The 11426-nt window shown below is 31.0% G+C and overlaps 4 protein-coding genes across 12 annotated transcripts in view; 3 read left to right on the top strand and 1 right to left on the bottom strand.

The window, feature by feature from the left end:
- Positions 1–667, top strand: part of LOC108692871 (liprin-beta-2) — an 11656-nt gene extending 10989 nt beyond the window's left edge. For 4 of the 6 annotated variants that reach the window (XM_018201409.1, XM_018201408.1, XM_018201407.1 and 1 more), the window contains one exon: positions 352–666. Coding sequence is in view for 1 of the 6 variants with exons in the window: in XM_018201405.1 (XP_018056894.1) it covers positions 352–395 (44 nt within the window). In the remaining 5 variants the exon portion in view is untranslated. Of the gene's footprint in view, positions 1–351 lie in introns of all 6 variants that reach the window. The other 2 variants (XM_018201406.1, XM_018201404.1) reach the window with 1 other exon arrangement.
- A 759-nt stretch (positions 668–1426) lies between these two features.
- On the top strand, positions 1427–4111 carry LOC108692864 (60S ribosomal protein L27a). 2 transcript variants are annotated; one of them, XM_018201393.1, is made up of 7 exons: positions 1427–1462; positions 1770–1833; positions 2236–2333; positions 2634–2783; positions 3113–3249; positions 3444–3471; positions 3773–4111. In XM_018201393.1, the coding sequence occupies exons 1-5, from the start codon at positions 1460–1462 to the stop codon at positions 3239–3241; spliced, it is 444 nt and encodes a 147-aa protein (XP_018056882.1). In that variant the 5' UTR covers positions 1427–1459; the 3' UTR covers positions 3242–3249; positions 3444–3471; positions 3773–4111. The 2 variants fall into 2 exon arrangements, with proteins under 2 accessions (XP_018056882.1, XP_018056881.1); XM_018201392.1 differs by lacking the exon at positions 3773–4111 and having other exon boundaries at positions 3444–3574.
- On the bottom strand, positions 3588–5345 carry LOC108692863 (splicing factor 3A subunit 2). The gene is made up of 2 exons (XM_018201391.1): positions 4598–5345; positions 3588–4056 (listed from the first exon to the last, which is right to left on the bottom strand). Exons 1-2 carry the CDS (start codon positions 5141–5143, stop codon positions 3778–3780), a joined length of 825 nt encoding a protein of 274 aa, XP_018056880.1. The 5' UTR covers positions 5144–5345; the 3' UTR covers positions 3588–3777.
- Positions 5346–7018: 1673 nt separating this feature from the next.
- On the top strand, positions 7019–10044 carry LOC108692917 (WD repeat domain phosphoinositide-interacting protein 4-like). Of its 3 annotated transcripts, none has more exons than XM_018201494.1 (8): positions 7019–7046; positions 7134–7329; positions 7669–7936; positions 8019–8259; positions 8566–8714; positions 8813–8914; positions 9502–9620; positions 9697–10044. In XM_018201494.1, exons 2-8 carry the CDS (start codon positions 7284–7286, stop codon positions 9804–9806), a joined length of 1035 nt encoding a protein of 344 aa, XP_018056983.1. In that variant the 5' UTR covers positions 7019–7046; positions 7134–7283; the 3' UTR covers positions 9807–10044. The 3 variants fall into 3 exon arrangements, with proteins under 3 accessions (XP_018056983.1, XP_018056982.1, XP_018056981.1); XM_018201493.1 differs by having other exon boundaries at positions 7028–7046; positions 7122–7329; XM_018201492.1 differs by lacking the exon at positions 7019–7046 and having other exon boundaries at positions 7098–7329.
- Positions 10045–11426: the final 1382 nt, after the last annotated feature.

The raw sequence follows: 11426 nt of genomic DNA, 5'->3' as shown, positions 1-11426 counted from the left end.
ATATATATTATTAGGTGTGGGAAAAAGTTCGTGGCGTTTTTCTCGTGGCATTAAAAAAACGCCACGAACTTTTTCCCAGACCTAATATATTATATATTCATATGAAATATATCGGACTGTAAATTAAAATTTAATTAGCTTATATCATGTAACTCTCTTTTACATCGATATTGCTTATATTATTACCAATTTTCATTCATTTCTTCATTATAATTCATACTTTATCTTTTTATCAAAAGCTTTTTATGAAAACATCAAATCCTTATATAGCGCTATTATTAACCGTATCGAATATTGTTTATTTTCTATATTTTAATTTTATATATTCAAAAGAAATAATATTCCTTTTAGACTTGGAGGATACTGGGCAAAGGAGAATTATAGGTTGCATATGAAGTAGATGAAAGGACATATTTTAATATTAAAACAATGTATATATACATATCCAATGTATATATACATATCCTAAAACAACGCGCGAAGACACACCAGAATTACCTGGGACCAGATTATTCGTAAAGTACATAACCACATCAAAATGTGCATTTTGATAAGTAGCATAAACGAGAGCTAACTCTGACACCGCCAAAGTTTCATTAACGCCGTCAACTAAAAAATTTGATAAAAATTAACAGCTTTATAGACAATAAATATTTTTACTACGAATTAAATTATGTATAGATATTATATAGGTATACCATAAATTGAAAATAAATATTAAATTTATACTTATTCTCATATTTCTTTGTTCACTTTTAGCTCTTGTGTAAGAACAATATATATCATCCAATCAATTGTGTTATGTATTCTTATTTTTTTAGGAAAAAGGAATTTATTTTTATGTGACACATCTGTGTTTTAAATATAAAAGTAATTGTAACTTTTACATTTTTTGTAAAAAAATTTTATATAATTATGTATTAATTTTTTTTAATCAGTTTTATATCAATAATTTTGTTAATTATTTTGTTAATACATCATTTAAATTAGTTATTAACGTATCTAATTTTATGTATATCTTATATTGAAAAAGATTCGATTGTCCACAATATTTAAAAAAGTGGTAAATTTAATATAAAATATTCTTATTGGTAATGTACACAGGAAAATTACTAGGCACTGGCCAATGTATGTAAATAGATGGACTAACGGAACTCTCTTATTATTTTACACTTCCTAAAGTGATATAAAATAATAATAATAATAGAAAGATTTATTAATAAATAAAATATGCAATTCGAAGAAAATGAAAATATATTATTTTTTTAATCACACGTAGTTTTTTTGCGGCAGACGATAACCAAGTTGCAAGTCGCGAATCTACCTTATTGACCGTCACATTTGAAGCATTTCCGTTAATTTGCTGGCGGAGCTTTCCAATACGCATGCGCAATGTACATTTTGATGGATTTGCATTGGCAGAACTGTTACGATTCTTTTCCTTCATTACTTCCTTGGGATGGTGAGTGTTTTTGTGTTGTGCTATCTCCGGAATAATCCAGAGAAATCAAAGACATCGTCGCACTATTTACAGTTTATTTCCATTAAACATATAATTAACATCATCATGGATAATTTTCTGCATTTATTACATTCGCGAAGAGAATGTTACGATGTGTCTTTACTAGACCGGATAATGTTAACCTAAACATTTTTATTTCATATTGAATAACATAATCGAAGACAGTTTTCAAATCAATCGATAATTTCAACATTAGTCATCATTGTGTATTATTGATTTTTTGCATTATTTCGTTATGTTTACCTAGTCTACACACAAGAAGAAAACCAGGAAGTTACGTGGACACGTGAGCCATGGCCACGGTCGCGTTGGTAAGTTTATCCGATAAAATTTGTAGCTATAACCACGTGTATAAAGTAAATAAAAACTAGTATTAGTAATATAATAAATGATGCTAATAAATAAACAGCACAATACATAATTATGAATTTGAGATTAAAATTTCACATTCTTGTTCTTGAAAAAGAAAAAATTAAATTTTTATTAATGTAGAATATTTCTTGCAAAATTTCAACTTGAATCCTTGGATAAAAATTTCGACTAAAGTTATTAGATGGAATTAAAGATGCTTCATTTTTTGTATGATTATTCCTCATATGTCCTGACTTCTGTATTTTGATTTAACTTTTGACATAAATTGTTTTCTTTCTTTTTATCGATAGATATATTAAAGATACAGTGATTAATATATTATTTTATTTATTATCTTTTAGGCAAGCATAGGAAACACCCAGGTGGTCGCGGTAACGCCGGTGGTATGCACCATCACCGAATCAACTTTGACAAATACCATCCTGGTTATTTTGGAAAGGTAAGAATACATCTATATGATATTGCTCAATAAAGATAGCTAGGTCTTTTTAGCTTTTTGCATGATTTATTTTTCTTCTTTTTCTTTTAATGTTGGAGAAAAATAAAATGGAAAGACGAACGATGCAAGAAATTCAGCTAGAAAGATCTTATATATCAGATGATGAGACTTCAATTTTCACCGGCGAACTGAATTATATTGATTGTATTTGTATAATCTGAATAACTTCTAATATATAAAAATGTTATTTGAGAATTTATAAATTGACTAATAATTGATATTTTTTTCTTCAACTTACAGCTCGGTATGAGAAATTATCATCTACGACGTAACACTAAATGGTGTCCCACTATAAATCTAGACAAATTGTGGACTCTGGTCTCTGAACAGACGAGATTGAAGTACAAAGATGTTGAAGGCAAAGCTCCGGTAATCGATCTTGTAAAAGCGGTAAGTGATTTTTTTGTAATATCATAATTTTATGTACATTAGAGCTTCATAAGCGCTGTGCGTTTTTTCGAGGTTCACTATTAAAGTTCCAATGTATCATATTTTTCTTTAAATATTTATATTGTATTTTCTCATATGATGATTTGCAACGGGCGGACTGAAAAGTACTGTACAATACTTATATTCCTGTAGAATGTTGCATTCTGATTATAAAATATTTAAAAAAAGATTGTACAATAAAATGTGACAATTTAATTAGTTTTAAGTTTGCACTTGTATTTTGGCATATAAAATATATAAATTATTGATCAATATTAACTTTTTTTCAGGGATATTACAAACTCCTAGGAAAAGGACGTCTGCCGAAGCAACCTGTTATCGTAAAGGCTAAATTCTTCAGTAAACAGGCAGAGGACAAGATCAAGGCAGTTGGTGGGGCATGTGTTTTGTGCGCGTAAATCATCGAGTATGTTAATCTCCCTTTAAACTTTTTTTTTTGGTGATATCTTTGTATTGTGATGATTCAGCAACGGGCGGTCTGAAAAGCATTTTAATGTAATGTTGTGCATTAGTGTAGATCGTTGCATTCTGATTAATTTTATGAAATATCCTTAAATATTTTATGTAAACAAAATGCTAATTTATACGTTTTATTTTTAGAATATCAATCTCCATAAACGTGTACTTTGTAAGTACTCAAACTTTGATGCAACCTGTCAAATAGAAAATCGGCATTAATTTACAGAGAATGTATCTCGATGAAATGATAAATAAACATTTTTTTAATCACATTCGTCTTGTTCCTTTCTCACAATTTGTTTTATTCTTATAAAATTATAATTAGATTTCACTTATATTACACAATCTAAACACATTTTAATTTTTTTGTGATTTAGAATAAAATCGATCTTTTGTAACATGTAGATAGCGAAGATTTAAGCATTAATAATAAAATGAAAAAGATTATATAAATATGTATTGTATTCCAGATTTCTTATGCTATGTGAGGTGGTGGTGGAGGTATTTGCATCCCGGGTGCCAAGAGAGCTGGTGGTGGTGGTACCGGATTAAACATTGGTGGTCTGGGTGGAGGTGGTGGAACAGGCACCATCGGGCCTAATCCTGGTCTTATCAGAGGAACTGGCGGTGGTGGTACTTTACCCACAGACGGCTTCTCGTTTTTAAATGCAAATTGCAAGAAAAATTGTTTTGTGTCCTTGTTCCAGTGAGTCCAAAACTTTCCCTCTGCCTTTTCTACTTCTCTACTAGGAACCTATAACATTGATTATGTGAATAAAGAAAATGTCGATTATATCGAATAAAGAAAAGCTTTTCTACTTTTAAGTATCATTTATATTAAACAGATAAAAATTTCTGTTTTAATTATTCAAATTCATTTCAGTGATTTCAAATCAATTTCAGTGGAATGAATGACCTAATATTCAAATAGAAAGAGATTGTGAGAACATAGAAATAAGCATATAAATGTGTAAAAAGAATTACATTCAGTCAAAATGTATCTTGATATCCAATATTTTTATGCGAATTTTATAATCAATTTATGCAAACTGTGCGTCAATTATTTGCTGGTCTTGAAATATAGTCTTAAATTGAATATGTTTAGATTTATTTATCCAACTCTGATAAGTCAAATATATGTATATGAATGTTTAAACAGGAACTTCTATTTGTTTTAACTTAATTAAGGTTTAAAGTATTATTACAAATTTTTGAAAGTAATATTACAAAATTGACAATTGACAAGTAATTTAATAATACTAATATTAATAAAAACATTCTTCAGAAATAATCACTTTGAAGGCGATGGTCTCATATGGCTCAGCTGCAAACAGCAGATACTGCCACTTGCGATCTGGTGGCTCGACTCTTTGTTCATAGGCAGACATGAATCTATGTCGTGGTATCACATTGTCCGCCACCTCCGGATAATCGACTTGAAATAGCAGACTCTGCTGACCAGATTCTGGATCACGCTGCTTGGTGACTCGATAACCAGGTCGACCGATCTTCACAAATTTCTTCGGTTCGACCCGAGGCTTCTCTGGTGCAAGGGTCTGTGGTGCTTCCTTAGCTTCTTTCGCAGCTCTCCTGGCTAAATTGGCTTGATGTTTCTTACCCTGAGTGTGTGCTAGATAACTGCCCTCATTGTTGTGTAGAGTAAGACATAGTTTACATTCATATGAGCCCAGGTGATTTTTCATAAAATACGGATCCTTGTTTAGATCAATAGTCTCCAGGGCGAGCTGACGGAGACGCTCCCGGCGATCGCGATTACTTTCCGACCAGGAGGCGACGCCGCCGCCGCCGGTTTTGCCGCCTGGACGATTCTGGAAATCCATTGTTGTTCTCCGAGAGTAGGCCGCGTCAATAGAATAAAAATCGCTCTTTGCAAGTGCAGACACTCGTCAACGTTATCGAAAAATACATCAATAACCTCACTTGAATTTGCTTAGTTTAACATAACCTTAGTATAATATAACCGCGTTTTATGATGTTACCAGATAGATGGCCTGCTGCTTCACATTCGCACTCGAGATTAGAGTTTCTTGATTCGTATTGGACATTCCGGAAATCAATCAATCCAACATGAAAATGTCTCAACGCGGCTGTTTTTAGCTTTTTTTATATCAATTAAATTATATCAATTAAATTATATATTAAATGTATTTCGAAATGGCAAGAATTTTTGACGTTTTCATCAAGAATCTCTGAGATATCGTTAAAATTCGATTTGTTCGAGTTTGCACTCAGCATCTTTGTCTCTTTTCAATGCCCAAATATATATGCAAACAGACTTTATATTCAGTTATAAAGGTGAATAAGAAAAATTGATTTGTTTATTGTTTGAAATCATTAAAAATTATAGTGTAAATTTGCTCACTTTTGTAATTTTCACCTCATTTCAAGATACACAATTTCCTGAAGCCTCAGACATAATGCGAAGGAATAGCGATAACGATAACACAATTTCAACCTATCAGAAACTGTATAATATAGTGTATCTGATTTCTGATAGGTTGAAATCATATTATTTCTATCACTATCGCTATTCCTTCGCATTGTTTCTGGGACTTGAGTCTAAGCCTATTCTACAATGTGCTCTGTTTCTTATTTTTTTACCTTTCGCTTTTTTCTTCTTTGCAATCGTTTTATCGACAATTGTATTTCTTGTTATATATTTCTTGTTTCTTTTAAAGTTCATTAATTTTTATCTCAGGTGATATAAAACAAAAAACCGAATAAAAAGCAAAAAGACAAGATGTAAAAAATAGCAAATAGTAATCTATCCTCGGGAATTCCATACACTGAAAAATTTTACTTTGTCTTGGACAGAACGAAAGTCTATCACTCGAAGGAGAGATCAGAGGATCGATTTTGTATCTTAAAATGAAGTGAAAATTATAAAAATGAGCGAATTTTGATTATTTCTAACTAGAATATTGATTATTTCATTGGTCAACATCTAGTAAATTTATTCGCTTTTGTAATTTTCACCTTGTTTGAAGATACAGAATCGACTCCCAGGTCTGGGATCGAGACAAGCAGCGCCCTGATATTTTTCTCTGTTGTCGTCAATTGTTTACAATCCACAACATCGAGCCGAGTGGATTGAAAAAAACAATTATAGATCGCAATAATGGGATACTCACAAATTATGAGTAAAAGAAAATATTTTGTAGATTGTTTTATCTAGATATAATCCTAGATCATTATTAAAAATCATTATTAAAAAGTTTGTGGCGCTTGGGGAACACCGAAAATTAATCAAAAATATTGAAAATTGGATAAATACATTATGTTCATACTTAATTTTCGAGGTACTCTCAAAGCTACAAAATTTTTGGTAATTTTATCGTAAGACGTAAAAATATATTAAAAAACAATATTGTTTTTATATTATATATTTTTGTACATATATTTCGGCTTCTTTTTTACATCTTTTTTTCTACGTCTCTTTTTACATAAATTATTATAAAGAAATATTATTTAATAATATATACATAGATTAAACATTAATAATAATAAAATTTAAATAAATTCTATTATTAGTATTTGTTTTTACGAAAATACATTTCAAACAATTGGCGCGAATAGAAGAAAAATGTCGAGTCAATCACATTTGACTTTTACGGGAGAGATTAGACGACATTTTCCTGAAAAGTGGAGGCGATAATGTTGGTATCAACCATACCTCGGTGTAACCTCAGTTTTCTTTCTGTATATATTCATATGCTCGCTGATGTAAGAAAGCACTTGTTGACTGTAAATAATAATATTCGTATAAGGAATTCTAATAAATAATAGAATTTTGAATAGAATTATTTACAGCATGCAGATTGACGTGTATCATGGACTCGAAATGTGAACTATCGCTAAAAAGTTATTTTCCCTGAAAAAGAGGAGAATCCCGAATTCTTTCCGAAAGGGCTGCTCCTATTATAATAGTCGATTCTTTGTTGATCAACTGCGAGAGTCACGATGGCTGCGAGGGGCATTCATAGCCTGAGATTCAATCAGGATCAAGGTAAACTTTAATTTGAACCGCAAAATACATTCTTTTTTTCATTGAGTCTTTTTTTGGAGTTACTCCCATCAATTGATTTGTGTATCTTTTTATCTTCTGATAAAAGATATGACGTCTAAAAATAATCTTTCTTAAGCTTCTTGTAATTTAAATTTATTTTTATATTATTTTTTTCAACTTTTTTGTATAATTGAATATGATTTCTATATTGTTCTCTTTTGATTAGTTAATTAGATATACTCTTACTTTCCTCTAATTCTTTCTAAAGATCCTTATCGTCATTTCTTTCTGATTATCATATTTATGACACTGAGTATTGAAATAATCTCTCTTTTCCAGGTTGTTTTATGTGCTGCATGGAATCTGGACTGAGAATCTATAATGTCGACCCATTGGTTGAAAAGGCACATTTCGATAATGATTTAATGGGAAGCATCTCTATGGCTGAGATGCTCTGGAGAACAAATGTGATTGCCGTGGTAGGTGGTGGGAATCGTGCTAAATTTGCTGATAATACCGTTCTGATTTACGACGATCTATTGAAGAAGTTCGTCATGGAAGTCACCTTTACCAGTATCATCAAAGCAGTCAGATTGCGAAGGGACAAGTATGGAATCCTCTTTTGTTTTCTCAATGCAAATTCTTGCACATCTTAGTCTGCTCTATAGAAAGATATTCTTATGTCGTAGAATGATAGTGGCGCTGCAGCGAGAGATACATGTCTTTTCGTTTCCCACGCCTGTTCGAAGATTGTTGACGCTTGAAACTAGAGACAATCCAACGGGCTTGGTGGAAATAGCGACGTTCGCGACAGCACAAAAGCAATTACTGGCTTTTCCTGGCCACAAACTCGGTAGTGTACAATTGGTGGATCTTGGAGCTACCGAAGCTGGTAGTTCCAGTGCACCTGTTACTCTTTCAGCACATCAGGTATTTCTTCTTGCTTGGATTTTTTTCTTTCAATATGATAAAAATTTACATGGCTCAATTACTTTAGAATTTCTTTTTAATTTTTATTTATATTACAGTATTTTTTCAGTATTTCTTTTTTAAAATTTTTTATATGGATTCTTTTTTTTATATGGATGACAGGATTAAAACTTAGATTTGTTTGCTCGATTAGCAATTGAAGTATTAAGCTAGCCAAGATTCTTGATTGATACTTTAATGATTAATAAAGCGAATGTTTTATTGTTCTATTTATTATCATATCCATATGTGTTACAATAAAAACAGGGTGCACTGGCATGTCTGGCAGTTAATGGAAATGGGACCATGATCGCGACTGCATCTGTTCAGGGGACTTTAATCAGAGTGTGGGATTCTGTACGCAGGAGTTTATTGGTTGAATTAAGGCGCGGTGCTGATCCTGCTACTCTCTATTGGTTATACAAGATTAATATCTAACGCGTTATAGCACTCAACCATAATGCAAATAATATTTTTCAGTTTTTAAATATTTCTTAATTTTTTTTTCTTTTAGCATAACATTCAGCAGAGATTCGGAATTCTTATGTGTTTCGAGCGATAAAGGAACAGTTCATATATTTGCCCTAAAAAATACCAGTTTGAATCGACGATCCACGTATGTAGATTATATCGTTTTTTAAATAAAGGCTGCGTTCAATAGAAAAAGCAGCTTTACAACTATTTCAAGACTGTTCTTTAATATGATTAGTTCATATATTTAGATCCTTGAGGAATTAAATGCAATCACATTAAAAAATCCTTAAGCCGTGATCAGACTAAAGATTGAAATTGAATTGAAATTTAATTAAGTAATGAAGAAAAAGAAAGATTATGCATTTCGCGGGTTTCTTCCGTGTCCAGATCCATTCTTGGAACGCCGTTTTGTGAACCTTGCAGTTCAGTTCATCAGGGCGAGGAGCAGCCTGATACTGTATTCACGAAACGTTGGCATTTCAAGAATGAATCTGGACACGGAAGAAACCCGCAAAACGCATAATCTTTATATATAGAAAGGACCCGAAGGAAATCTCAAGTCTGGAAGTCTCAAGAATATGAAGAAAGAGAAAATCAAATTTAGTGAACTTGCTTTGATTAGATTCCAAACTAATCTCGATCTCTAGTTTGTTTATAGCTTTACAATAGTTGTAATACTATCTTTCGGTTCAATCAAACAAGTTTTCATATATTGTATCTTATTTTTAGCTTTTCAAATATGGGGTTCTTGGGCAATTATGTCGAGAGTCAGTGGGCATTGGCTACCTTCACAGTACCTCCAGAATGCGCTTGCGTTTGTGCATTTGGTACACACAATTCTGTGATAGGTACTATATTTATATTGCAAAAAATGTCGAACTCTATTTCTTCCTTTATATTTCCATTTTTTTTTTGTAATTTCAGCTGTATGTATGGACGGAACGTTTCACAAATATGTCTTCACCGCAGAAGGCAATTGCAATCGACAAGCATTTGATGTCTTCCTCGATGTGTGTGATGATGAGGATTTTTAATATGAGGCCTATTACATATGCATGTGCATATAGTTACAAAACTATATACTTGCAACGAAATTTCTAGTCGGTTTACGAGCGAAATTTCTTATATGTGATATAATTGTACAGATAATCGAATCGCCGATTATGTAAAAAGCACATAAGTCATAGAAAAGTCAGTTCCATGGAGTCTTCGAGTACAATTTTTTTTATGATTTATGTGCTTTCCATAATTATACAGTTTTAATAAATATGAACAGACATTTATATTATATATTTTGTATAGCAAACAATCTATTTAATTTTATATCTATATTACCTATCCTTTATAGAATTTTTGGGAATATAGAAAGAAACTGCATAACATCATAATATGTAATTAACATGTTCAATAATTTTACAAGAACTTCCAACAATTTTTACAAATTTAAGTTATGAAGATCTATCTGAGAAAGTTTGATTTCGAATTCTTCCTGAAAAAAAAGTTTATTGAGATAATAATTAACTGTGCAGACCATTTGATTGTTTATTAATAGTCTAAAGGCAGATATATACTATATGGTTCAGAATTCAGCATGGGTCGTATCATGGTGGCATAACAGCATAAACCAAAAAATCCAACGAAACCTCCAATAAATATACCATATCTCCATCCTTTCAATCGCATAACTTCTAACAGATCTATAAATAAAAAAATCAAATATATATATGATTTAATTTAAAGTAAACAGAAACTTCCACTTTAATCATTAGAAACGGGATAAATTAAGTTTACACAAATTTTCTTATGTAGTACAAGTAATGTAAAATATATAAATTATTAATAATAAATTGAATGACACAATACAGAAAAAAATAATTATGTTTTATGATTATTAATATGTCTGAGTTTAGTATGTTTGATAAATAAAAATATATAATCGAAGAAGTTTCAGAGAGTGTAACGATAAAAAATAGGTATAGATTGTTTATGATGACACGTAAAACATAATTTACATTGTATACACACAAATTATTGTTTATATTTTAATGTAAAATGCACATTCTTGATTCAAATATACTTGAATCAATGGTATATTCTCGAACAAAGAAGCACACCGAGATTTAATTGTGATAACGTCATTAAAACATCGCATCGAGTCTTACCACGAAAATTATTTTGTACTTAATTGATTATTAAATAATCTCCGATTTTTGTTTCGTTTTCTATTTATAAAATTATTGTTAGTGTCTCATACTTGTTTGTGAGGTTATGTCGTGTAGTGCCCAATTGTGTCAATAGATGGCGAAAACTTGTAACTTTGTTTTTCTCGTTAGTATACACGAATGTATTATTCAGTATATAAGCAATATTGTAAGGGCATCCTATTGTACTTGCTTCGGCAGTACATATACTAAAATTGGAACGATACAGAGAAGATTAGCATGGCCCCTGCGCAAGGATGACACGCAAAATCGTGAAGCGTTCCACATTTTTTGCAGTTTTAAACTCTTATTTATTTTAGTATTAATGAAATTGCATGATAATTTATTTGACAAGTTAGCTGTCTTGATTATTGAACTGGCAAGCGACAATTAATTTTGTGATGTCACATCAATTGCTGATGGATATTACAAAAAAATTAATATTTATAGTGT

Source organism: Atta colombica, unplaced genomic scaffold (assembly GCF_001594045.1).
Source record: "Atta colombica isolate Treedump-2 unplaced genomic scaffold, Acol1.0 scaffold83, whole genome shotgun sequence".
NCBI lineage: Eukaryota > Metazoa > Arthropoda > Insecta > Hymenoptera > Formicidae > Atta > Atta colombica.
This window is presented reverse-complemented; position numbering and strand designations above follow the sequence as displayed.

Bases quoted from the DNA above. Each gene is read 5' to 3' on its own strand.
- LOC108692864 (XM_018201393.1), top strand. The intron at 1,834-2,235 runs GTAAGTTTATCC...ATTATCTTTTAG, and splicing joins CCATGGCCACGGTCGCGTTG to GCAAGCATAGGAAACACCCA. The intron at 2,784-3,112 runs GTAAGTGATTTT...ACTTTTTTTCAG, and splicing joins TAATCGATCTTGTAAAAGCG to GGATATTACAAACTCCTAGG.
- LOC108692863 (XM_018201391.1), bottom strand. From the start codon at position 5,143: ATGGATTTCCAGAATCGTCCAGGCGGCAAAACCGGCGGCGGCGGCGTC. The intron at 4,057-4,597 runs GTGATTATTTCT...TCAATGTTATAG, and splicing joins ATGAGACCATCGCCTTCAAA to GTTCCTAGTAGAGAAGTAGA.
- LOC108692917 (XM_018201494.1), top strand. From the start codon at position 7,284: ATGGCTGCGAGGGGCATTCATAGCCTGAGATTCAATCAGGATCAAG. The intron at 7,937-8,018 runs GTATGGAATCCT...CTTATGTCGTAG, and splicing joins GTCAGATTGCGAAGGGACAA to AATGATAGTGGCGCTGCAGC. The intron at 8,915-9,501 runs GTATGTAGATTA...TCTTATTTTTAG, and splicing joins AGTTTGAATCGACGATCCAC to CTTTTCAAATATGGGGTTCT.